Here is a 27,664-nt window from a genome sequence, read left to right as displayed (position 1 = left end):
AAGATACGGGGCGCGGAGCGGACCCGGTCGAGCCAGGCGACGCTCCCAAAGCCCCATCCGCATCCCGCCGCCGTTCCTGGGACGGGAGCTTGCAGGGACCCAGAGCGGCGCGGGGCAAGCGGGTTTTCTTGTTTTCCCCACGCTCCAGTTTGTGATGTTTGGGTGTTGGGGTTTTTTTGTTTGTTTGTTTTTTGGGTTTTCGTTTTGTTTTGTTTAGGGGTTTGGGATTTTTATGGCAGGGAGAGGGTGGTGTTGGGGGTTGATGGAAAAATGTGTGGATGTCTGGGCTCGTCCTGTCTGTTCTTAAAAATGTCGCTCAGGACACGCATCTTGTCTTGCCTCGGCCCCCTCGCGCCTTTCATTGACATGTCTAGTGCTGATAACCTGGAAGTGAGGCGGTGAGCTATTTCATTATCCTTAGGTGGAAGAGCGCTGTGTCCTCAAAGTGACAAGTGACTTCTGGCAGGATTGCTTAGCGGGCTTCCGAAAACAAGCAAACAAAAAAACCCCAACAGCGGAGGTGTTCGTGTTTACCATGGTATTCCATAAATTGCCTGCCGTGTTTTCCTTGCAGTTCTGTCGTCAGAAACAGGAAAAAAAAAATCCATCAACTTTTTGCTCCTTGAAGTGGTGTTACGCGTTTTGATTCCTCCGTGGGTTGAGTGAAAGCAAGAGGTGTCTCTAAAACTCTTTCCAATAAAAACTCCAAACCCCAAATTATGGATTTGTAAGTGGCTTCTCAAGCTTAAGTGTTGTAGGTGTGAACCCCTGCGTGCTTCTTCTGTGAACTAGTGTTGGGTTTTTTTAGTTGGAGAAAAATACCCTCCCATGTACTGTATGCAGTTTGTTTAGATGAGGATGAGGATATTGCACAGTGTCTCTTGAAAGAGGAAAAGTACAGACCCCACCCTGAACTCCCAAGCAAGAGCTGGAATGCACATTTCTATTTGTGTGTTGGACAAATGCTTGAAAAGGGGAGTAACCTATGTTCAGAAGAATGTCGGGTTTATGTTATGAAGTACCCATGCTTTTCCTTTTTATGTCTTGAACAGTTTAAAGCTAGAATGTGAAAAACTGGCCAGTGAGAAGACAGAGATGCAGCGACATTATGTCATGGTAAGCAAGCTGCATAACAAATTCAGAATGTCTATTAGCTTGGTATACTGAGACTGAAATATGTTCAGATTGCTGGAGGCGAACAGAAAGATTATAGTAGCGCTGCTGTTGTTCAGGTTGCATCAGTGCTTCCATTATAAATCCTTAGTTTCAGGATTTTTTAACTCGTATGCTGCAGTTAGTTTCCGTGAGAAACCTGCTTTGTAGCCTTTCTCAGCAACTGGGAATGTCTCTTCCGAATGCTAGTAGATTACTTGTCAGCCCTTTAAAGCTGTGAACAACTTTAGTAGTGTACCTGGGGACGATGTTTTCACTTTTGCTGACTTCTCCCAACGACTGTATCTCTCTGAATCGGTTTGGGATAATACTTTTTTCTGTGAAGAGAGTAAGCCGAAATTGCACTTGTACGGATACAAACCCAAAGCCTACTTCTCAGAAGAACTGCTGTACCTGGGCATCTGGTTCACTGTTTCCCTGAATTTAGAACGGCAGGGATCTCAGCTGTGAAAGGGATTTCCTTAATGGCTGTGGTCTGCCTGGTTAAATAATGTGCATAGGAAGGTATCTCTAAATACATAATTGGATGATGGATCATGATGACTCCAGAGGAGCTCTTGCTCTCTGTTCTCCTGTACGTCCATGAGCGATTAGCTGTTTTCCACGTGTACGTGATGAATAACACTCTTCATATTCACAAAAAGAGTAAATAACCTTGAAGAATTCTTAACCAAGAGCACAGGCAAATGTTAAGGCTCACGTTTGTCTTTTTGGTCCCTGATATACCGAAGTCTTGGGGTTTGCTTGGTGCTGACATTACACAGTGAACGGAGATCCATGCCACACTCGAGCACAACAGGGCATAGTTAGATGGGTGTATCTGCTTTGGCGCTGACTTTACGTGCTCTTATTTTTTTGCAACTTTGCTATTTAACTGCAGAATTTTGTGTGTTAAATTTAAAATATTGATAACAGGTCTGTTAGACATTGCTGAATTATAAGTGTGTCTGGCCTCAAGCACTTTGGGTGTTTTTTTGGCATCCTTTATGTGTGCTAGGAAATAAAATCTTGAGCATTTTTTGCATGGCTTTTTTCCTGCTTCTAATCCTTAACTCTGGTTGTGATTACTTTCTGTGATTTTTTGTTGTCTGGGTGGGTTTTTTTCCTTGTTTTATGGCTGTTTTTTGTAAATTTGCCATGAAACAATGTAGATAGAGCAAAGAAATAAAAAAAAAAAAGTTGCTGTGAAATGCTCTTTTGAATTCCAGGAGCTCTTCAAGGCCAGTAAATGTTTGTAAGTCTGAGTGTCCTTGTACAGATGATGTTTGATTCAAAGTGATTTTTTGCATAATTTTCACAATTGCAAGGTCTAATAGAGTAATTTTCTTCTTTCTTAGTATTATGAGATGTCATATGGGCTGAATATAGAGATGCATAAACAGGTAGGTAGATAATTTGTTTTGTGCAAGAATGCTCTGTATAATTCTCTTGTCAGTCTGTTCTGTGTGTCATGCTTTTAATTGTATGCTTGAGTGAACTGGATATTTTTTTGTACTTAACCTGGCCCTGAAGCCTCAGCCTTGTGCGTGGTGTACGGGCTCTGCATAGGTTATGATCTTGGCTACCAGTGATGTGTTACTTGGTTGACTTTCCACATGCAATCTCCACATCTGCAAGGAGTCCTGTACTGCATGGCGGGGGTATATACATGTAGGTTTGGGTATGAGGGTTGTGCTTTCAGATCTGCCTGACCTTGAACTTCTGGGGTTTACTTTCTGGGATGATAGCGACGTGATGAAGGCATATTAGGTGTCAAAGGATTTGTATTTGTGTGTAGAAAAGGCTGTTTGCTTTGGTGAACTTGGGCTGATTTAAGCTGGAGCTACAAAAGCAATTGATGCACAGCTGTCTTCTTGTTTTCCTCAGGCTGCTACTTGGACCTTTGTCCAAAACCAAGTGTCTTGGCATCTCAAACACAAAAGAGTAAATGAGCTTTCTGCAAGGGCAGTAACATCATAGAATGCTTTGGATTGGAAGGGACCTTAAAGATCATCTAGTTCCAACCCACCTGCCATGAGCAGGGACACCTTCCACTACACCAGGTTACTCAAAGGCCTATCCAACCTGGCCTTGAACACTGACAGGGATGGGACATCCTCAACTTCTCTGCACAACCTGTGCCAGTGCCTCACCACCCTCCCAGTAAAGAATTTCTTCCTAATACCTGATCTAAATCTACCTTCTTTCAGTTTAAAGCCATAACCCCTTGTCCTTTCCTTTCAGGCCCTTGTTAAGCAGTCACTCTTCAGCTTTGTTGTAGGACCCCTTTAGGTACCAGAAGGCTGCTCTCAGTTTTGTTCCTCGAAGTCTAGCACTTAGACCAAGATTAGCAGGAGATTAATCAGATGGAACATGGTAGTGTAAATCAGAGTTTATTATTCGATAATGTGTGATTTTAATCTCTCTAGAGGAGAATGAATTAAATACCTGACCTCTTTTCCAGTGAGGGAACTTTTTATATGGTGGAGTTTAATACTGACAACTCATTTTAGTGAACCGTTCAGCAACTTGCCAGCGTTGCTGGGGAGTATAAGCTGCAGAAATAAAGAAATGGTTGGATGGGAGAAGAAAGACCATCTGAAAATTGGTTTGTATGCATTTCCGTTCAAAGTTAGGGATTTGGAACTTCTCTGGGTTGTAGAAATAGGATTTCATTATCTTGTTGAGAGCAGACATACAAGTCAAATGTAGGGTTTTTTCATGTTATTTATTATTTATTATATTTTGCATTCCATTAACATCCCAAATGCCAGAGTACTGATTAGGGTCATTTGTACTAGATGGAATACAAATATGAAGACAGTGCGATTTCCTGACTCAAAGCATTTTGCATCTGCAGCTCCAAACTTAGGGGACCTTGTATATATGTGTTATTTTACAGGCATGTAGTAGACCTGTTGATTTCAAATGCCCACCTTACAGATACCATGAAGACTCAACAAGAGTGTTTAACAAATAGTTGAGAGGAGGAAGCTGTGATTGCAGCTGATCAGATTGTACGTACATGATGTCTCTCTGGACCTGATTCAGGTCGCGGGTGCTGGTGCAAAGACTTGTCGCTGACTCAGAGGTGTTCAGTCTGTTCTCAGATGAATAGCCAGATTGTTTCCTGTCCCATTAAAAATAAATACATAAAATCACTAAAGTAGGATATACTGAAAGAATTTCCAAAGACCAGAGTCCTTACAGGCCACCAGTGTTGCAAATTCTTACAGGCATTTGAAAGCAAGCATTGCAGTCAAACTCGTTTATATTTCTAGGTACCCTGTTTTTACAGCAATTAGATATATGTGGATGTACCTTGTCTGCACAAAATTGCATTGGACAAAATCATCTTGAAAATGCAGTGTGGAATTAAATTGTTTCAAGCGGGAGAAAAAACCCCACAGCAAAAGCATTTCTGAATGCTTTACTTCAGGAATTGTGTGAAGTTAACGACGATGGAGTCATCAGTGATATTCTGGAGAAATTAAATACTTAGTTACAACTAAGTGTGGGGATTACAAAGGACTGAGTTTTAATTAAACGCCCTTTTTCATTACTGTTCAGTCTGTTCAAATTAGTAGTTTAAGTTCGTACTCTCATGCAGAGCGTTTAAATATTTTGTCAGATGTTGATTCAAATTAGCTGTGGCTAAGAAACTTGTTCGCTATCATTCTTAAATCTGATACCGATTTCCTATCTCTCTACTCCCCTTCTATTGCCACAGAATTGTGGGTTTTTTCATTTCTTCTCTTGCTTCAGCAACTGCAAAATGTTTCCCATCTTTCTTTATGATCACAGCACTAGGGTCCAATTTGGTATATTACATAGATAGTGTTGATTGCTTCATTTGATTGTGTATGAGGCTTTTACAGTCTTCCACCTTAAATTCCCCTCTCTTCCTCTTCTATCCCTGAATTTTACTCAGCTGAAATTGGGCGATTCACCCTCGTTTGTTTTTTTTTTATTTTTTTTTATTTTTATTTCTCCTCCCCCCAGCTTTCTAAATTCAATCATATCCAAAATCCTGAGGGCAGTTTATCACATTACGAAATACAGACAGCCCTTCAAACCACCTACTTATTATATTTTCTTTCTTTTTTTTTCACTTTAGCACAGAGGCATATCTGTCTTTATTTGTTTTTCTGGGCAGACAGCCTTGGTTCCTCTCAGGTTCTTTTCCAGATGTACTAGCTGGATGCCCTTGTAATGGAAAGCAGGCAATAATGCAGTGAAGTTGCCCTTCGGCGTAATTGGGCCTAGTTCTCAAGATCAGGTTAGGCTTATTCACTTATTAGATTTGCGTCTCAAAGGGTTCAAGAGCCCGACTCCCTGGAGTCCTTGGAAGTACCCTAGTAATTGGTGGCCCTGATATTTGAAACCTTTGTGTATTTTTCTGTTAAAGCTTCTGTTCTTCTTGGCTGCTCCCAGCCAAAGAGTATTTATTTTTAGAGAAATTTTTCACTGGAACAGAAAATGATGGCTGTGATGGAGTCATGACTCTGTGACTTAGCAAATTGATAAAAGGATAAACGTGCAGAGAGCAGCGGTAGTGAGTGTGCCTATGTGTCTGGGGGGCGAAGGGGAGGAGGGGAAGAGCATCTCTTTTCCCACTCCTCATGTGATGCTCATCATCAGTCATCCTGTGTTGATTTTGATAGAAGACTATTAAAGTGAAACCTATGGGGAATTTGTCATTCTGAAAGGAAAGCTAATGTAATTAGTACCAATTAAAGTACATTTAGTAAATTGGATTTAATCTTAATTAAGCCTGCATAATGTTGCCAATTTTTAACAATTATGTTTGAGAACATAATTAATTTAAATTTTGGTAACTGAGTAAATAGCATTAGACTGGTAGAATTAGTCACTTGTTTGTTTTTTTTTGTTTTTTTTTTTTTTAAAGACAAGTGTGGGTATGTTATGACATGTGGTGTTATAGCCTAAAATATTAAGCTAATTTTTGATACTCTCTACTAGGATCAATAGAGCTTCAAAACAGACACAGTCTGGGAAAAAAGGCAGAGTTGGAGGTTTTGGGGCCGCAGGATGAACAGATACCTCCCTACAGTTTCAAATTTCAATATTAGCGTATATATCAATGCTTGAGTGTGGTCTGAAGATGCCCGTTTCTTTCTAACTTGTTTTTTTAATGTTTGTTTTTAAGAAGCTCAGCCGGTAGTTTATGAATGAATAGCTGACGTGCTGCTTTGTGTTTCTAATCTACTGTTGCTACATGGTTGTGGTCATTTGGTTTAATTTCTGAAATAAGGCTGTGTTAATGTTATGGTAAACAGTTTATTTAAATTGCTGTAATCAAACATGCTTGCTGAAGGTTTTAATTCAGCATTGTAATTATAAGTGTCTGTATGTGGCTACAGACAACAGATATTTGTGGATGGGATTGATGGAAAGCATAAATAGGATACAGCATTCACTTTTTAGTTCGATTACGGTTTTTTGAAGGTGGCAATGCGCATATTCTGAATTGCTGGTTTTGGTTAGAGCTCCGTCTTTGAACTAATTCACATGCTAGAATGTTGGATTTCAACATTTTTGAGAAAATTCAGGTCTTTTGAGAATCTGAGTATTAAAAAATAAATGAAATGACTTTTTAAGATCACAGTAAAAAAAAAAAAATCAGTCCAATCCATGTAAATTTTATTACAAGACTTGGGCAACAACCATTTGAGTGCTGCTAAAATATTAATTGGATAGAAATGAAAGGGCTCTGCTAGCTGATAGGATATCATAATCATAGCTGCAGTAGTCGATGGTAAATGATGATAAATGGCATTAGGAACCTTTTAGCAAACTGTAATAACTACGAGGAGGGAAGCAGTATGGATTTGCATTATATCTGATACCCTCTAGCACCAAGTGGATTGCCAATACTGCTTGTTTAGCATTTTCTAAGTGCAATAGGATATTGATTTCTGACTTACAAGGAACGGCTCTATTTTCACCATTGAAAAGTATTGCAGGTTGTTAAGAAGAAATTGACTTGAAGAGGCCTGACTGCTGCCCATCATGGAGCAAATAAAGCAAAACTGCCGAAGCATGGTGGAGCTGCGAGATGGGGCCCTCAGCAATTTGTTGCTATTAATTTACCATGCTCGACAGCAAATCAATCGTCATCTACTTCATCTGCTGGAGAAAATGCTGTCCAGGGCAGATAAAAGACCCTGCATGGTACAAGGAATAGACTGGATTGGCCAAACGGAGGCTGCAGTTAATGTGTAAATAAGAGAAATCAAGGCCACTGTTGCCAAGAAAGCTGTTTTTAATTAGGTTGGGGCTTTATAGTGAGCTATTTAAGAAAGTAGTATGGAGAGTAAGAGCAGATTTATTGCTGACTTAGTTAATATATGGGCTGTACGACATCCCAGCCTTGAGCTTGTTTGCTGCTTAAGCCTTAGTAAATTATTTCGGTAAAGGGGTAAAGATGGGAATCAATTTGTTTAATTTAGGGCAGAGTTTTGACCGTTTTTCATCTTCACGGTTATAAAATGCGTACATCACAGAGAAGTGGTTTATGTATGCACTACATGTGTAACAGAAAATACTCTTTTTTTTCTCACTTTTTTTTTGGCAATGGTCTGGGCTTGGCATGAATATGTTTGCATGCATTTGTTTCAACCCATTCAGTAGTTGAGTGTATATTGTCTTCCATTTGAAGAATAGCTGGAGAGCCAGCGAAAATTATACTGGCTGAATTTGCTCTCCATTATAAACAGTATGAAAGATTTAATAGAGATACAGGCAGTGAGTAGTCAGAACTGAACCGGAAAACTTCAAAATGAGAGAGATTAGAAGTGAAATTTTGAAGACTGTGGCTCACACAGGACTATTAAGGAGGAAGAGGAAAACAAGTGGCTTTTCCATTAAAGTCACAAAATGTAAAAAATAGGCCGTCAAATCAGTTTGACAACTGAAGGTTGTTTGTCCCAGTTTTAGGTTATTTAGCCACTGAAGCCAGCAGAAAAGCTTAGAAGCTTATGAATAGTTAGAAAATGTATTATTCTGCAGTTAAACCAGAAACCTTTTTTCTTGGTAATAACTGCGAAGTTCTGAAACAAGATTCTGCGTTTTCTTTTTCCTCATGGTGCAGACGTTAGATAGCCTTTATGTGGAGAGGTCCTGTTAATTACTGTGGAGTTTGTTGTTGATGCTTCTCTGCGAATTACTTTTGAAATAACCTTGTTCCACCTGCAACTGCACAATAACATGCACGTGGACAACAACTTCCATTTCACCCTCCTTTTGCTGTCAAAAGTGTAATTTTTGTGTACTTTTGCTGTCAAAAGTGTCATTTTCTCCCACTCGTTTTGGCAATTCAGACAGATGCTTAAGACACAGGAAGTAGCACAAAACATGCTGAGCAAACTTTTAAATTAAGACATATGCTCTGTTTTTACTGGCAAAAGGCTGTGCTCTGTAGTGCTTAAACATGAAAGCATTTCATTGTCTTTGAAAGAGGCTGATTGCTGTGATGCTGCCTCACTGACTGTGTTAGTTTATGGGTCCACTTGTAATTACAGTGGGGGCCAGCGCTGACCCTGTGGTTAGGGTTGCCTAACACCTTCCCCCATAAATAGATCTTGTAAGTTGGTTTTTGTTTTGTTTTGTTTGTTTTTTTTTCTTCTCTCCTTTCGTTTCCTTTTGAATGCCAGAAGCTCTCATTAAGTGACACTGTTGAGGTTAAAAACCCCAGCCCATTTGAGCAGCAGTGGGGGTGAGGGAAGGCAGAGGAAGAGAGAGAGGTGTTGTGGACCTCTGGGGTGGGAAGCCTCCTCCTGCCTGGCTCGGCTGGTGGTTCTCTGGGTCAGCCAACCCGGCTGGAAACTCGGTCATAAGGCTCCCGCTGAACAGTCCGAACTTACTACCCTCCAGGAGAGGGAAGCGGTGTCACCATTTTGTACATCATAGCTTTTGCACCATTTTGTCATGAGAGATTTGCCTGCCACATTTGGAGGCAAGAAAGAAGTGCTGAAGTCATTCAGTACAGGAAAAAATCTAATTAGCAGGTAGATTTCAAAGTGAGGTATCAGAATGCTGGGATGCCTGAGCCTTACAGCATTTGTGTAAGCTTGATCCTGCCCCATTGTGTCTGTGCATCGCGGTGCAGGTTTCAGTTACACACTCACTGATCTCATTACCAGTTTTCCTAGAGGACCTCTTTCAGTGCACAAAATACATTAGGAAAGTAGAATTAAGGCTGCAGAGGTGACTAAATCTGGCTTGAAAATGTCTGGCTGCTTGGCTTAGGAACTGAAATAACTTTAAACATAAGGATTCAGGCATGTGAAATAATTGCCATTGTAAGCTCCTCAAGGCAGGGATTCTGCTTTTGGTTTATGTTACAGAAAGTGAAGGACTTCCTCGCTAATGTCAGTTGCAGCGTATACTGTGCATTAAACCCAGGAAACAGATTTTGTGACAAAAGCTGTCAAAAGCTGAGAATTCAAAGTTATCGATTTGGTTTTACTTTTTTTTTAAATGAGAAAATGAGATGTACTGCTTGTTGATGTAAGAGAGGACTTATCAGATAGGTAGACCAGTTTGTGAACAGTGACTGCCGTTGTTACAGGGGTCACCTCTTCTGCTGTCTACAGATTGAACACATCTTGTCACTGATTTTCGGAAAACCTATTTAGCCACAAGGGACAGTAGGAGCAGAACAAAGATGATAATGTGAAACACAGGATGTACAAACTGATACTTACAGTAACTAACAGACAATATACTTGAAGCCGAACCTATCTATACTCAAGAAATGCTATTTTATGAAAGAAACTGAATGTTTGAGTTAAAAACTAATCTTTATTTTAAAATACAAAAATATTAAGTGTTTTTAAGAATATGTTTGCCTCTCTGTTTATCTGTATATTTTTACACCTTTTGTCTTCTTTCAAAATGATATTTTTACAGTTACACTGGTATCTTGAAGTACTACTTCTGTAATTTTTTTTCCCCCTGATACTGTTTATCTTAGTGGTGGCACAAACCCTATAGTTCAGTGTAGCAGGAAGCATTTTGGCACAATGTCAAGAGCATGTGTACATATCTTTTAATAATATTTTTTTGAAAATATAACTGGAATATGTCACAAATAATAAACAGAACTCTAAATAGTGCTTTCTTGCCTGCGTGGATAGGATTTTGACATAAGGAATCATCTTTCGACGCCCAGGACAGGTACATAATGCTCTTGTATTGAATACTGTGGTGTTATGGCTGAGACATTTAAATGTGCAAATGTCAGGCATGTCAAAGTTATAGTCCCCACAGTAAACTTGAATTGGTCTTTTTATGGTTATGTGTTTGTATGGTATGCTGTATTGCCAACTCCAAATGTTAAATCATGGCAGTTCCCAGAAAATCATGAGATCGGCTTACAATTAATCATGAGATAAAAATAATAAATTTGGGATTCTTTGTATTTCCCTTCTAATTTTAAACTGTCAGGCTGTGCTTGGCTTATGCTTCCTAGGTTTTTTCCAGTATTCTGCCATAATTGTTTTTGACAAGTAAGGAGTGAAGTGTCCCAAAATTCATGATAAAGATAGGGGAGCTGGGTATGAGATAAAGCTGACAACTTTTTGTCATAATTTCTTACTCTTGGGAGTACGAGGTACACCCTCCTAAGTAAAAATAATACTAAATTAAAAATATATACATACTCTTTCTGTAATTGCTCGTTAAGTTTTTGTGGATTATGTATTGTAAGATGGCACAGATAAGCTGGTGGCAGCTCCTCTTTCTGTATTAGAAGGAGAGGGGACCTAGGACATGGTTTTGAATGGAGATCTTCTAACTTGGCCTCTCTTATTTGGTCTACTTAAATTGTTTCTCTGCAGGATCGTATACTGCCAGAGGTTTCTGACATTTGCTGAATGAGATTCAACTTCTTTGAAGGAGAAAAACCTTTCAGTGTTATGTTTGGGATGTGGAACATTGGCAGGGAGAACGCGTGCTTTTCTTTTTTCTTGTGTTTGCAGAACATCTCACAGTTCAGCAAAAGTCAAAATCTGTCCCCTTCATGCTATAAAGAATCTGCAGAACAATAGGTCCTGCCACAAGGTTTTGTTTGGCATGTGTCATGTGCTGTGTGCATGTTGTGTATGATCATTGAGAGCATTTAGTTTTTAAAAATGCTGCTCTTTCCTCCATCTTAAATGCAGTAAATTTCTCTTGTATTTTCTCTGTCTGTTGAATGTGTTTGGCTTCCCTTCGTGTCTAAGTGTTTGGAGAATTTGCAAGTGTGAGTAAACCCCTCTGACCCTGTCCTGTGGTGCTCGAGAGAGAAGTGATTGCCCTCGGACTAGGAGGCTGGTGATGGAATGGCACCATATTGAGGGCATGATGAGGCTGCTGCTGGGACATCACCTGGGTTTCAGTTACAGCTGTAGCCAGTGATGCAGATTTACTATGACAGAAGAGTAATTTGGAAAACAGAGGGGCCTCTTTCCTCTTGTCTTTTCTGCTTTGAACCCCAGATTGACAAATCAAAATACATCAGGGCCAACACACAATACTTTGTGAGAAATTGTGGTACCTGTAGGCGGTGACAGCAGATGCTGTTGGAATTTTAACACTAACAATTTTAAACCCAGGAACAACAGCAGAAAGGTCTAGCCTGGGTCTGTTATGTCTTCAGGGCAGTGAGTTTCCTCAAAACTCAGTGTGGGATGTCCATAGGTTTGCAACAAGAGGCTGAGCAGGGAAATGAGGGAAGAGCAGGTAACCTGAAGCACACTGAGCTGACACAGTGGTGTGATCCCCCCTTGCAGCGGCTGTGGGGAGGCTTGCATGATGGTGCACAGACGTCAGCGTTTGGAAAGTCTGGTTGCAGGATGTTTTTGGCAGTTGCTCAATGGCTGTAGCTGTCTCTTAGCACGTTAATCTGACAGCGTTATTTAATCGTAAGGAAAATGGGACTGAGTTTCTAGCTAGCGGTTGAGGGAAAAGAGGCATTTTGGTAACTCTTTATTTCTAACGACTCTTTGCTTCTTGGCAGGAGAGGTGAAACTTTATTTTCGTGTGTTCTTTATAACGCAGATAGGTAACTGAGGGCTTCCAGGTTAAAATATTTGGATATCTGATTAACCTGTCCATCTCAGTAAGTTCTTTTTGGTGGTCAACCAATTACTCCTATTTAGCATTTCGTTCAAATTTTACCTCTTAAAACTGTGGGGAAAGTGGAGAAATCACTGAGGAAAGTTTTTCCTTGGATAACCACTTTTACTCATTCTTAACTTTCCATAGGGATGAATAAGGAGTTTTCAGGCATGCCTCATAGCTGAAATGCGTCTCTGTTGCTTACTTGTTAAGCTTTCCTATTAATGAATGCGAGGGAGACAAAATGACTGTAGAATACTCTAGGTAAGGCTTGGGGAAGGGGGCACACTTGGACCTGGCAATACTTTTCTGTGTTCTCATGAAAGCTGCTTCCCTGAGGGCAGTGCAGTGCTGGATTTGTGTCGGCATCTGATGTTGTCTCCCACCAGCTTTCTGTCTGCCATGGGAGATCCTGTGTTGGGTTTGAGGTGGACCATCCATGATCTCTCTGCTTGACAGCCGAGTGGCCAGTGGCAGCATTCACTCTGGACATTTGAATCCAGCAGTTGAGCCAAACTGTGTTGTGGTTTGGCATTTAGAGGGTTGTGGGACTCTGCTGGATGTGTACAGCAGCCGCAGGATGGCGGAGTGTGCATTAGTACCCATCCTTGTTGAAGCACTGTGGGTCTGCCGGAAAAAGTAAGCCTTGATATCTGTTGTGTTTTCTGCTCTGGATACCTGCAGGTGCCTACCCAGGGCCCTGTCTGCCTTGGATCTGGGAAAGAGGCCATTTTTAATTTAAAGCATGTGGCAGATGATTACCAGTTGTGGTTTCTCTGTCTGCAGGCTCATGCTCTGCAGCGCTTTGTGAAAGTCCCTTAACATTCTGTGCCTTTGTCTCCCTCTGAAGTAGTGATGATATTTACATGATGGAGACTGATCTAAAATTTAATTTGTTAACATCCATTATTAGATGAGAGGCTCTAGAGAATCACAGAATGTTGAATGAATATGTCTTTGCCGTGGTGGGAAGAGGACTCCTTCCAAACCTGTGTCAGCTCTGTAACAAGGTCCAGCAGTTCCTTAACTGCTGTCGGATTTCCTTTGTCCTTATGCCACAGAGGTTACCAGGAGATAACACTTAAGATACTTGAGTTGTCCTTCTTCCTGCTAGTCTGTTGATTGCATTTGGAAAGAAAAGTTGGAAATAGAGGGTGGTCTTGTGATAACATTTGGAGAAGGAAAGCAAAGAGGGTAAGGCCAAAGCTGGCCAAAATGCTTACGCTGGATTTTTTGTTTGAGGGAGGAGGCAGAGAACAAGGAATGATTGCAGGGAGCTCATAAATTGGTTTTCTTCTCACGTCTCTTACTTCTCTGCAGTACCATTCACTCTGTATGACAACCATCCACTTTCACAGTGCCCCCTTTGAAAGATGGCACTGTGCTCATATGTAAAGGAGAGTCAACTACACCACCTTTACTGTCTGCTTTCTGTAATTTTATAAAGTATGTGACAAGACACAAAGTAGGCGCCTCTTCTTAAAATTTAAGTCCATAGCATTTGAATAACACAAAATTGGAAAGGCTTTCTGCATAAATACACCTGGTATGTTTGTGTCAGTGTGGTAACAAGGGATAGACTGTGTATTCTTATGCTCAATTTAACCACTAGGCTTTCTGTTCTAATTGTAGAAAGCAGTTGCAGTCTAAGCACGTTGCTTATTTACAGTTTTTATTAGTCCCTTTTAATTTCTGGAGACGAACTGTATGTTTTCTTTCTCAGTCTTGTCCTAAACAACAACTACAACAACAAAATCCAAGCATTGCTGAGAGTTTCTGGCATATTTGTTGCTTTAAAACATCATCAGTGAAATAAACATCAACTTCTCCAAACATCAAAGGACTTTTTATGTCAGAGTTACTTGTTATGGGTTTGCCTATATGCAAATTTGGAGATGTTACTCGCAAAGAGTAAACTGTGTATAAGCTCTTGGTTTAATTAAAGAGTGGTGTCTTGCTTCCTTTGCACCTCTTCACTTCCATGTGCTTTTAGAGATAGCTATTAAGGAAAACAAAGCTAATAATGTGTCTTTAATGTGGACAAGATGAGGAGAAAGACATTTGCTATGCCTCTACAAGGTTTTCCGTTCTTTTCCCTCTCACAGCATTCCCTGGTTTATCTCTGCAGACTGGTGGTACCAAAACATGCATCCTGTTTCACTTGTTGGCAGGCATAAGAAAAGAGTCTTACAATTCTGTGCCTGTAGCATCTTGGAAATTTCTGGGAAATGGTTTGTTTCTGACACCTTTTCTAAAGCCGCGTGTGACTGAGGATGGCAGTTGTTCTTATTCTTATGCTTGATCATAGAGATGTAAAGAGCAACAGTGCTACTAGATTGTACAAGAAGAGAGCCCCTACAAGCATACATGTGCAGTGTTTTTTTCTGAGGTGGTAGGTTTCCACTTGAAGATGGATTTTCAAACATGTACAAGATGCTTTTCAAACTAATGTTAGCAGCCTTGCTATTGCATGCTTTCAAAACCTAGCTCTGTAGAAAGACATAAGATTTTCCTTTGCAGATACGAACATCTGTTTCTTTGCATATGCAACTTTTTTTTCCAAATACGGCCTTCAGCCAAATGGACATATAGGCTTTGTGAACGTATGAACTGATGATACTTTGTCTTTTGTTTAGTTGTTATTTATTTAGCTCTGTTTTCCACTTGGAACTGAGGTGTGTATTTTTTCTAAAGCAGTGATTCTTAACAAGTCTTTTGTGTTGGTGAGAAGAATCCTGGGATAATCTGAGTTTGCACATTTTCAAAGAAAAATGCTGCTGTAAGTATGTGTTGTATTAAGGTTTGTTTAAGCCTGTAGCAGAACCTGGAGAACCTGAAAATCCATAGAGGCAGGAAATACCTCTCTGTATTAGTGTGAAGCAAAAGCAGAAGATTCCCAGGTGGGTGGGTTGCAGTTGCCAGGGTCTGGGGTTTGGGGGGATCCAGGGGCAGGTTTTGGGGCTTCCTGTGGTACCTTGGACAAGCCACTTGAACCTCAGTTGGAAGTGAGACAACAGCAGTGCTGCAGGGCCAGCTGAACAAGGACAGAGGGATGCTTGCAGTGTGTGGGCATGTTAAGAGATTCAGCATGGAGCCAAAGAAGTGTTGCAGGTACAGAGGGTAGCTCACAGGGAAGTGTTGAGGTCATGGGTGTGTCTTAAATCTCACACTGCTTAAAGGCTGAGACACCAAAGTTGGTGCTGCCGGGACATGCTGCCTTGCCCTGGTAGTCTCAGAATCAGTGGCACCTAAACTTCATTGTAAACATAGTGCACATTTTTCTTAAACAAAAAAATGGACAAAAAAAGCTGCAAAAGGCAACACTGTTGATTCATACTTTTTCTGTCTGCTAGTGAGGCCCATGTTTCTTCTCTTCTAGGAGAATGACTGGGATACCCACCAGAAAACTTTCTGGATTACATGTTATCATTAATGGTTTAGTAGAGCTGAAAGAGGAGTGATGCATGCTGTGCTGTTACCCTGGAAAGACTCTGGCTAGCTGGAAGAAGCTGTGCAGGGTTCCAGTCCCTGCCCCAAACCCATTTACGTGTTTTAGCCTATGGTGGTATTTCATGTACAATGCTAAAAGAGACTTTCTTTTTCCAGTGGAAGAATGGGGAGTATTTCCCAACCAGAGTTTACAGAAGTCTGTTTATTAGACAGGGTGTTCTCCTAGGAGGTGGGAAGGAGAAGTAGAGGAAGAATTAAAGTCATGTATACAGTGCTGTGATTAGACTCTGTAGCCACTAACCTGTTATTTAGAAGTCTACCTGTTCTCTGCCATTTTATTTATTTATTTTTTTTCCTTAACTGTGCTGCTCCTGTACATTATGTGGGAATTATTCTGGCAGTGGTTCTCAGCTCTCTGGGGGATGTGGGCGGAGAAGCATTGAGTTGGAGGAGTTGCAAGGGGAAAGGGTTTGCAGGGCTGAGCTGCGTGCCAAAGACCTTCATCTTGTCACGCCAAAGATTCTTCTGAGTGTGTCGGGAAAGGGGACTCAGCAGGGTTAATGGGGAGCTTCAGTGCTGGAGGTGGAGAGTCCTACACGTTTCTGGTGACTTCAGCACTGCATTAGATCTGAGTGGGGAGGCAAGGGAGTGAGGTCTGTAGTTTAGGATTTTAATTCCTAAGTTATTGTGGTGCTCCAGCCTTAATGTATGATGTGCCTTTTTTTTAAGATGCAAAGGTACATTTATGTATCTGTGCATATGGGTAGGTGCCCCCCCTGTGCTTAGGAATTCTTGAAAATCTTTGTGAGCGTTTGTCTGTTGCTGACTTTCTGGTTGAATTACATGTCTAGTCTGCTTAGTTATTTTCTTAAATCCCATTGCATACCTTTTGGAGACTTCACTTCTGGCTTTCAGTGCTGTTCTGTCTAGTAAGGGTTATGCTTCTATTTCCTGAAGCATAACCCTTACCACAGAGGAGTGTTTGGAGAACAGTATGTTAAGAAACGGCAGGTGAGATACTATTACATGGGAGTCACTTAGAAGTGACTGTGTTTATCCCTCTTGATTGTTCAATGCTTGGGGCAGGGTGCTCTTTCCCAAGTTAGTTTTGTCCTCATTTTGTCTCTGCTGTAAATTATGCTATCTTTTCCATCCCAGTTGCAATTAGCGTGCTCCAGTGATGTGCCTTTCAGCGGTAGTGGAATCAACGCTTTGATTTGTATTAAGGAAGTTTGCCCTTGGTAACCTATCTACGCAGCCTCTGTTCCCCATCTGGAAAATTGGATGATACTCCGCATTTTTACCTGGGTGGGATTTCTGGGGGAAGACAAACCAAAATTTCTTACCTGTCATAGCGTGTCCCATTTGATATGGTTGAAAATTAGGCTTTCTCCAGCCCTACTGACTAAGCTAGACTAGACAGTCAGAGATACTGTAGTCTTGCTAAATTCACAGCTGTTCTGCCTCCAAAACTGACACCCTTCTGAGCAAGGGTAACCAAGAAAGGTAGTGGCAAAATGGCTGTTGGACAGAGACAGTGACCTACTTTACCACCTAAATCCCACTGCTTCACCAAAGGGGGAAAGCAGAGCAGTGTTTCAGTGGAGAGTACCTGCTATCAAACCTTCCGCCTATAATTACACTGAAAACAGCCGTCACACCAGTATTTCTTTTCTGAAGTCCAGCTTACATTTATGATTGAAACTACATCTACAGCTTCTCACACGTGTGGGGTGTTCATGTGCTGCGTAGTGAAGACTTGACCAAAGCTGTGATCCTCACTGTTGAACACTAAGCTGGTTTGCCTCTTCTTGTTGATGACTTAAAAAGTAAACTTTTTCTTACTTCTCTTTCCTTTGCTTTCACCTACGCAGCGTAGTACGTTGCAGTAGTGAAATGACTTCTTTCAGTAAAGACATCAGACATTTTGAACTGCCTTCCCTTTATAGCAAAGGTTAGTATTTTCCAACTTATTCTTTTCTCTTCACTGAAGCTCAGAGGAAACCCAGTCTGAGACATCCACTAGTCCTCAAACGTATTTTGCCCACTCCTCCCCAGTGTTTTTCTGTTGTCTTTGTGAAAAACAGATAGTGATTTTAAGCAAACAGGTTTGAAAACAGTCAGTAGGTAGTTAGTGATTTTAGGGTTTCCTTTCTTGTATTTTGGCAAATTTCTAATGCAAACAGAACAGCACAACTAAGTCTCTAATTGTCATGGGAAGCTACTGTTATGAAAAGGAATAATTATAATAGTTTGTGCAAAACAGAGTCTCATAAAACAAAGTAGGTACAGCTTCTGTGTATTTTTGTGGGTAAAAATGTTAAGATTTGAGTGAGTATTTTTCATATAAATGCTTGCCTGAAACCTTTTTGATTAAAAGGGTGGCAAGATTACAGACCTAGCAGACTAAATATGAAATTAATAAGCCCAGAGACTGCATTTTGATAAACCATAGAATTACCCCAGGGCAAAAAAATATGCATGGAAATGTGGTTTTGCTGTCTGTCATGCTGTCTGCTATAACTGACTGAACATACATTGGTTTATGAGTGTGTGTTTTTCACAGTTTTGACCACAAGCCTTAATTTCTTCATCTGACCACAGCCAAGCTAGTACATCCACCACTAACGTAAACTAGGTTTTTTGTATTTATTGTTGTGAAGTCACTGTGCAATTGGGTATTGGTGATAAGGTTTACCACATGATTTAACGGATATAAAGACTAGTCAAAACTTGTAGAGCCAGATTGTGGTGCTAACCTGAGAAGTGAAAAGTTCAGGATATGGTGATAGCAGTATATCTTGGTTGCAGGGTAGTGGAGGAAGTGAAATGGAGTTCCTTCCCATGCCCGGAAAACTGTCAGTATCTCTAACAAGATGAGCAGCTAGCCAAGAGTGCTAGCCAAGGGTGATTTTGTCTCTTAACTGTGCTCTTGTTTTCTGACTCTCAGGGGTGTTCACAAGAAGTCTCAGCCTAGAGATTTTGTGTGTCTGAGACTGCAGTTTTCTGTTCACTTCAAGTGGGCAGAAGGTAGCATTGGTAATGAATGAGGTAATCCCATATTTGGGTTAACCCCACAGTAAAGTGGGTCTGCGATGGGGAACTGGTTTTTAACTCTGTTAAGTTCATTGCTTAGTTCACCACATGCCCACAAAAATGCTAGCACCACAAGGGTGGGGTGAGCAGGAGTAGCTGGATTAGAGGAGAGCCTCTTCAGTGCCTGTTTTTATGCCAATTTAAAGTGCATGCAAAGCTACACCAAAAACCTTCTATTTCTCAAGAGCAGATATAGCATAATTGGTGGGTGCGTAATCTGTATTTCTGGACCACGCATCTTTATAGGGGGTCATGGGTGCAAAATTGGACCAGCTTTATAAAGGAATCCTGTTTGACCGATGTGTTTTCTGATAGGAACATGTTTAAGGAGTAAAGCATTGGTATTATCACATGGTACCTCTGTATACAAAGTTGATTATTTACCCCTTTCATTTGCTTACATTTGACGTACTTTCCACGTTCTGCGTGTTTTGATTGAAGTCTGTAGATGCAGTATGATGAAGAGCACACTTAACATATGGTGCATCTTGGGCATTTGCCTGAAATTAATGCAGTTCATAGTAGTTCTCCACATAAAGTGTGATCACTCAAAGAGTTAGAGCACTGGAAAAGGTTTCATGAAATCCACCTTTCCCAGCCAGAGAGTTCTCCTTTGCTCCATGCCTCCTGTTCTCTTTTTATGGCATTTTCTTAAAACGTTCTGTTTCTTTACAAAGTTACTTTGCATTGAAAAGCCAGCTCTGTGACCAGCAGATCAAGGGAGTTGATTCTCCCCAGTTGTCTGCTCTCACAAGACCCCACCTGCAGTACTGTGTTCAGCTCTGGGGCCCCCAACACATGAGGGATGTGGACCTGCTGGAGCAAGTCCAGAGCAGGGCCACAAAGATGCTCAGAGGGCTGGAGCACCTCTGCTGTGGAGACAGGCTGGGACAGTTGGGCCTGTTCAGCCTGGAGAAGAGTAGGCTCCGGGGAGACCTTAGAGCAGCCTTCCAGTACCTAAAGGGAGCCATCAAGAAACCTGAAGAGGGACATTTTACAAGGGCCTGTAGTGATAGAATGAGGGGGAAAAAAAGCTGGAAGACAGGAGATTTAGATTAAATATTTGGAAAAAAATCCTCACTGTGAGGGTGGTGAGGCCCTGGCTCAGGTTGCCCAGTGGAGTTGCAGCTGCCCCATCCCTGGCAGTGTTCAAGGCCAGGCTGGATGGGGCTTGGAGCAACCTGGTCTAGTGGAGGGTGCCCCTGCCCATGGCAGGGGGGTTGGAACTAGATGATTTTTAAGGTCCCTTCCAACCCAAACCATTCTATGATTCTATTAAATCCCTGTTGGATGAAGAGTATTTAAATTACTTCAGCGTTATTGAAATGTTCAAAGATAAAAGCCATTTAATGTTGCTTGCCTCAGAGTCTGTCCTGGCAAGAGTTTTACTGGGGGAATGCCATTCAAATGAATTGAACTTCAAGATGTACTTAGTATATCCAGCTGTCTTGGACAAGTGAATTTCCTGAACATATTAAGCATGCACATCTTACAAATGTCTTAGCATTTGCTTTGCAGATGTGTCTTCTTAGGAAGGCTAAAATGAGAATTGTAAACTGCCTGATTATTTTAGATGTACTTTGCTAGTGAAACTACCAGTTGTTAGGTATTTACGTGTTGAAGGATAAAATTACCTGTTCTTTCCTTGTCTTCCTTCACTTGGGAAAAATAGCAAGACACCCCAGTGAAATCCAAATAGAGTTACTTGCAGCAGAGGTAGTTACGATCCACAATGATTGAAATTATGAGCAATGACAATCCGTATCAATATTTTCTCCTCAATAGAAATCAGAGCTAGAGACTGTTTTTTCTTGTTCTCAGAAAGGCAGCATTTTGCTGCATCAAGAATAGCTTCCCATTGAGCTAGTCATTGTGGCAAGTGTTTTATTTAAAAAGATGTGAATATGAATCAGTATCATCTGGCTGGTGGCAGAGATGTGTGAAACGCTGGAATTTCCAGTTTTGCCTTGTTGGATGAATGTGCTCAGTTCACCAGCTCCTCAGTACTGTCCCTCTGACTCTGAGGGCAACCTGCTCCAGAGAAAAGGAATAGGGCTCCTGACTGGCCGTGTCACTACATGCAGTACGCTATAAGCACTGAGTGACAAGGCTGGTAACAGTTTGCCCTAGCATGCCATCCATAGGGTGCTGCAGGTAACTTTCACCTTTTAGCTGTTGATTTAAAAACAAACAAACAAAACACCAATGAAAACCCCAAAACTCTCAATGTGGAAAAGGGAGGAAGTTGTCTTAAATATCTCAGATGATCACTTAATTCCCAGATGATCACTTAATTCCAGAAACTGGGACTTGGTAAATATGACCAAGGAGTATAAAACATTTATTTATCTTCCAAAAGAATTAACAGGTATCATACCTCACTTGTTTTAAAGGTGGAGATAGTAGCATGCCTTATTTGAATTTGTGTCATTGCAAGGATCCAGAATTGAAGACTGATTACAGCATTGCTGTAAAATCTGTTGCACTATTCTTTCATTTCTTTCAGGTGTTGTTAAAATCATGCTTTTGTGTACTGGCTTAAAAGGAACAGGATTTTTATCTATCATGTCAAATAAAAAATCTGTTACCATAATCTATGGAAATTGAGTGTTGATGATTTTCATAGTACAACAAGAGTGTTGCAATGGAAGAGAAGTTAAAATGTTACTTCCTTTGCATAGACTACTTTTCCTTTAAATAAATGCTAAGTTTTGGTTTTGGTTTTTTGTTGGGTTTTTTTTTTTTTTGCCTGGATTTCTTAAGCTAATTGATGGCTATTCACCACATGGTGTAAAATCGCTGGGTAAGAAGAGCAGACAAAGATTGAACGGAAACTTGATGAAGTTTTCAGATACTGTATGAATTCTTGTAACCAGACCTAACAAATCCAAGATCAGTGCTCTGATTCCTAGTATTTATCTTTTCTGGAAGCAAACATAATCAAGTGTGATTATCAATTAGTCAGACAGGCTAAGGGCTCCACTTACCATGACCTTCAGGGCTGAGATGGGAAAGAAAACCAGAGGTGGAAGAGAAGGAATCCTGTTCATGATGCAGAAGGGATGATTCCTGGCCTTCAGATGAATCTGGAGGGAAAAAAAAAGACAAACCAACCCAACACACCCAAAAGTAGATAAGAGTGTTTGTTTAGCAGTCACATTGCTTTCCCTGTTTTTATGAGGGACTTCTGCTGGCTGCTTTTGTAAGTTTATTGACCACCTTTATGTAGTTCATTAAAGCCTGGAACAGCACAATACTTGCTGGAGAAAGTAATTTTCCTCCTTGTCAAATTATTACGTGTTACCACTGCAGGTTGCAGAGTTTTCTGCAGGCTTCAGGACTGTACAGTACAACTTAATAGATCTAACTGGAAGTGTGGCACAGTCATCACAGTTCTCAACCGTGATAGCATTATCAGCTTCTCAGTGGTTAACATTTGGAGCATACTGCTCCAGAGTAAGCACTGTAGCCATAATACAGAGAGTGCGTGTAGGACAGTAGGTTATATGGTGCCTATAGCTACTTCTGGTTTTCCTGTGTGTGTATTTGCAAATGAAAGGTAAGTGCTGATGGGTATCAGAACTGGCCACTGATAGCTCTGTTTTATAGAGGGAACAATTCTACTGTTTATTTTGTGGTAATCTTCAAAAAGAGCATCAGAACCCTCTTTCAAATTAAAGATAAGCCTATTTTTTTTCCTTCAGTTTTTTGCAGTGTACACATTGAAACTGCTGATACGCATTCTTTCTTTTCTGATTACTTTTCCTGCTACCCATGAGAAACAGAGTATGAACTTGTGATGTAAATAAACAAGGGTGTTCTGCATCCAATGAAATTAAAACTGCTCACTAAAACCACTGTGTGCATATAGTTGCAAGACAGGCTCAGACTGGCTTGTGCCATTTCCAGCAGACTCAGAACTGTGGTCAAACACTCTGGAGGGATTATGTGAGGGGAAGAATAGAATACTAAGAAACTGGTGATTGTGGATGTGCTGGTGTGTTTCAGGAAAGATTAAGGTGGAAAATTCTGAACTAATTGCAGCTAGGGAACATGCAAAAGACTGAACATAGAGCAGAAACTGCCTTAGTGTGATGCCACAGGTTTGTAAGCTTAAGAAAAAGTTTTGTTTTGTTTTTAAACTATGAAGTCAGATTTCTTCAGTTGGTAGAGTAGTGGAAAATTGTCATCCCTATGTTATGAGGCTGTATTTCATAAAACAAGTGTTGCTGTGAAATGCTGAGTTTTGCTGGTAGGTGAAGGGATAGTACCATGTAGAGGACTGCAAAGCTCTACAGATGGAAACACCACCTCCTATTGCGGTGTCCCCTTGTGTGTTTCTGTCTGCATTTTCAGTGAGAGTTTCCTGCTGTCTTTGAGGAAGGGAGACTGAAGCCAGTCTCTCCCATTTGAGGTTCCAGTTGCAGCCCTTTTCCTGGATGGTCTGTAGGTGCTTGTGGCAGGGCAGGATGCAGCTTGCTGCCTGGTTGCCTGCACAACTGAAGGACTGCATGGATCCGTAGTCTGTGTGTTTCTGTAACTTACTGCTACGAGTCAGTATTAATAAAGAACGTTGACTTCCTGAAGTGACAGGCTTGAAACATGTTTATATGTCAGCTTACTTGACTTGCTTTTTATTTTCTTAATCATGAATGATTCAGTATATATCCTTTCTTGCTCAGTTGAGCTCCACATGGCTCTTCAGACATTAAATAAAAGCCATGTCTTATCAGTTCACTTCAGCAGCCCACGGATTGGGATGTACATTAGAAAATTGATTTTGAAAATTCTGCCACTCCGATTTATTGCTTATGTTGCTGTCTGCAGTATTTTGTGCAAAATAAGCACCTAAATTAAGTTACAGGGGGTAAGTAAAAAGTTTACAGTACTTCATGAGCTTAGCTGGCATGATTGTAAAGAAGGTTGGTAGAGAAATGCAGCGGAGAACGTACCTGCATTATTTGGCACAGTCTGGTGGTCCTGCTTGCGTTTAACTCATTTGCATTGCTCAGATTGTATCTCCTAAACTTGAGCAGTTGGCCTAGTGAAGACGTTTTCCTCCTCATCAGAGAACTTTTCACTCCACTGTCTTTGACTACAAGACTAGCCGCTTCAGCTGTTGCCAAACACCATTCCTTTAGGGTTGAAAAGACATTTGATATTCAGGCCTTGCAGAATTTCCTCCATTTCTGTAGAACTTGAGTAAGCACTTCCAGACAACAGTCTGTGATTAAAACAAAACATATTCTTCTTATGAAAGAAGAGTTAATTTTCTGTGAAATACTAAGATTAGCTTTTTTGCAGAATCGTGATATGTCTCATACAGTGTAATAACATTTTTTGTTCTCACTAATTCGTGAAATGCTTGTTTAGATGTTATGGGTGTGTGCCTGTGTTCTTGGTAAGCACTTAATAAAGTAGATTGATCTTTTTGGCAAAGGCTGCATTGTGTAGAACAAATTAAACCTGAAATAACAGTTGTTTCGTATTATTTTTCTGAAAGTGTAATTGCATATATTTTTTTTCCTACTGGCTGCTGAAATGGGTTTCTCAATAATGTTTTATTACAACAATACATATATAGTAGTTTTGCTTCCATTCCACTGACAGACCTACAGCCTCCAGTGGTAATTCTTTACCAGCAATTTTTTATAATTGTAATAATTATGGAACTTTGTGAAATACAGTGGAAATATTTTTCTGAAGTTTATATACTATAAATAAAATCACAATTCTCTCTTTTTTTCTGCCACAAGAGAATGCAAATCGAGATTTTTAAGGAAAAAAAAGAAAAAAGATTCTGAACTCCCTATGTACAGACCATTTCTAGTTATTTTAATATCTGGAGTTTATGTGGTTCTTGTATCTCTTTTAGCTCCCATTTGTGCTAAGAATTCAGACATATGCCAAAATACTTATCAAGGCACTTAAATACATTTCTGTATTTTACCATGTGCTTATGTCCTATTTTAGCTGTGTATGGCAAGGTAAGTTGAATTAAACCCCTGTATTGCCATCCTCAGAGGGATATAAGAATGTAATGGTGCATCACATGCTCCCCTTTGAGTACAGCTGGTAGCTGCGGGGCTGTGGTGGTATCCCAAGGACCAGCTTTGCTGAGCCCTCTTCAGGGATTGTGTTACCTTGTGGGAGCTGAGGTGTAGCCTTGCCCACAGGGTTATCTTTGAACATTTTTCATCGTGCATTATATAGGCACTTACGAACTTAAGGGTCAGGTTTTTAGGCATAGTTATGTAATTAAGTACCATTTAACCATTGGCTTTGTTCAAAAAGATTTTTTGGCTGAATCAGGGACCTAAGCTATTGCTCTTGTGTTGTATCACTGCAGTAATGCCAAGGGATTGTTAGCTGATATGGGTCTTCGTTCCTTTACTGAGATCAGATTCTGGCACAGTGATTTTTATTACTGTCTATATGCATAACAAAACTAAAAAGTTATTCATATTGTAGTTAATAAATATTTAATCTTTCTTTCTTTTTAAAAATGATATCACATAAGTGGCTGTAAAAAGACGTCAAAACTGTTAAAACAGCGTCTTTTTCAGGTGTCTCCCAAAGGATTAAAACAACATACGCTTGCATTAGATAAGTAAAAAGATGATTCCAGCCAGAGCCTTCCCTGCCTGCCTGTCCCTTATCTTTTCTGGTTCCATGCTGGTGTCTTTTTACGCAAAACCAAACACTTTCTGTGTTCAGGGAAAGGAGTAATAGAAGTATTGGTGTCTGTTAAATTACTTGACAAACTACTGCAGGAAAAGCTATCCTTTTTACATTTTGGCATGAACAATTGCCCTTTTATTGGGCCATTAATGCTATTTCAGAGCATCATGCTGTATCCACAGGCAATAATTTAGCAGCTGTTTATCAGGAGCTTTCATAAAGCTTTGAACAGTATTATAACATTCAGTAACCCTAACAACAGCATTTCAGAATTTGTGCTGGTTTAAATGGGATATCCATGAATGTAAGTTGTTCAGGGATGCGTGACCCACATAACCTATAAATTTGATTGGAAGTTACAGTGCTGGCATAGGCTGATGGATAGCAGATTAGAGCCCTGATTAACCATGTGATTCACAGGCTGGGAATATATTGTCCTAAGAAAGATTCATCCGATGCAATCAGAATTTCAAGTGGTCAGATGAAATTCAAATACACTGTGGGCTTTTTATCTGCCCCCCAAAACCCACCCTACCTTACTCCACCTCGCCTCCTTCCTTGAGCTTTTCTTCCTGGGTTGCCATCTGTAGTTTATTGATTTATTTCATTTCCAGAGCTGAAAAATACTTCTTTGATGAATCTGTTCCTCACCCTACAGCTGTCTGTCTGTTATTCATCAGAAAGCAGGTCTCAGTTCAGTGAGCAGAAGAAAAGATTTTAATAGAAGCTGTGCCAAGGGCTGTAATGCATCATTTTAGGGCCCTAATTACATTACAATGACAAATATCAATGGTGACAACAGCAATAACCTGTATCCTTTAATGGCTATGCTGGAAAAGGAGTTTGGGCACTGCGCCATCAGATTAGACTTGGTTTCAAAACATAGGCCATTAGAACTGTGTGTGTCCACAGTATTATTGGCTGATAACTGAAGCCCAGTGGAAAGGCCTGTAAATAAATGATGCCTCTCTAAAGCCTGGTCCCATGGGACAAAAGAGGCAAATGAGATGACCACAGAAACATCCGTGTTTCTGAGGCAACTTTGGCTTTCCATGTTAGGAATTGGCTGCCTGATTTTATGAAATCATACTTTTTCCTTCTCCTGGCAATTAGAATGATGATGAAAAACACATTGGCCTGATGTTTTAAGAGAAAAGAGAAGATCCTGAACTGATTTTTAAACGTAGGGTTTTAAAAATCTGTATGAGTGTAGAAATGTGAAGTGGGCTCACGTTTTATTTTGAGTCTTTGTACCTGATGCAAAGAAGTAGTTTCCAGGCCCCCTCCGATGGCAGTAGGAATAGGTCTTCGAGAGGTTAACCTCTCTCATCAGTACCTACACCTTCAAGTTTTAGGGTGATATCGCAAGAAGCCCACTCTAGCTAACTCCTCTGGTAAGTTTTGTGATAAACAGCCAAGCTGGTTGCTGTGGCATTATCCTGCACAGTTAGTTGCAGAAACAGTTGCAGTGTCAAGGCAGAGAGTTCTTTGTATTTGCTATGTGAAAATGTCTGCTTTAAGACATTTTTGGTACAGAGCGTGTTATGTCCTTCCTATCACTGTGCACATACATACAGTGCACAGGGCACAGTGTTTTCTTTCCTTCACGCCTTCCTGCTGCCTGTGGTCTCCAAAGGCAGGCAGTCTGCGCCTTGGTCATGCTGTGCCTCTGCAGTCCACTGCACCTCAGCCGGGCTGTTCCCTTGCTGCCCAAGTGTTGAGGGTGATAAAAATTAACTGCACGCACAGCCACTCAATTGGGGATGCTCATTGTTGGGGGAAGTGGAAACCGTTTTAATAAGGAAACTGTGTGAACACCTGCTGCAGCATAGCAAGGGCTTCTCAACTTTGTTGTGACTGGCCTAGCGTGCCCCTTGCCTAAGGTGAGAAATGCTGCTGGGGAATGTCTCTGCATCATGTGAAGCTATTTTAGCCAGCAGTTTTTTCGTCTCTGTGGGTTGAGCTGGGTGCTGTCTCCTTCAGCTCCCTTTCCTGCATACAACATGAAAGCACTCACTGTTCTGCACTCCTCTGAGATTGTTATCAAGAAGTTTATTGCAGTTATGTAACTGTTCATATTTAGTCACCTGTTTTCGGTTACTTACAGCTTATTTGGAAGATGCTTTTTAGCTTAACATTTCCCAGGCGCAGGATCTGCTGG

At 40.7% G+C, this 27,664-nt stretch overlaps 1 protein-coding gene across 1 annotated transcript in view; it reads left to right on the top strand.

The window, feature by feature from the left end:
* Positions 1-309: 309 nt before the first annotated feature.
* Positions 310-27,664, top strand: part of LOC104412434 (transducin-like enhancer protein 4) — a gene marked incomplete at its 3' end in the record, with an annotated part of 52,954 nt that continues 25,599 nt past the window's right edge. Inside the window, exons 1-3 of the mRNA XM_010023158.1 lie at positions 310-398; positions 1,053-1,116; positions 2,511-2,555. Of these exons, the coding sequence (XP_010021460.1) occupies positions 310-398; positions 1,053-1,116; positions 2,511-2,555 (198 nt within the window). The remainder of the gene's footprint in view (positions 399-1,052; positions 1,117-2,510; positions 2,556-27,664) is intronic.

The sequence above is a fragment of the Nestor notabilis genome, unplaced genomic scaffold (genome assembly GCF_000696875.1).
Source record: "Nestor notabilis isolate BGI_N333 unplaced genomic scaffold, ASM69687v1 scaffold10141, whole genome shotgun sequence".
In the NCBI taxonomy this organism is placed as follows: Eukaryota; Metazoa; Chordata; class Aves; order Psittaciformes; family Psittacidae; genus Nestor; species Nestor notabilis.
Note: the sequence above shows the minus strand (reverse complement) of the source record. Positions and strands in the feature narration are given on the sequence as shown.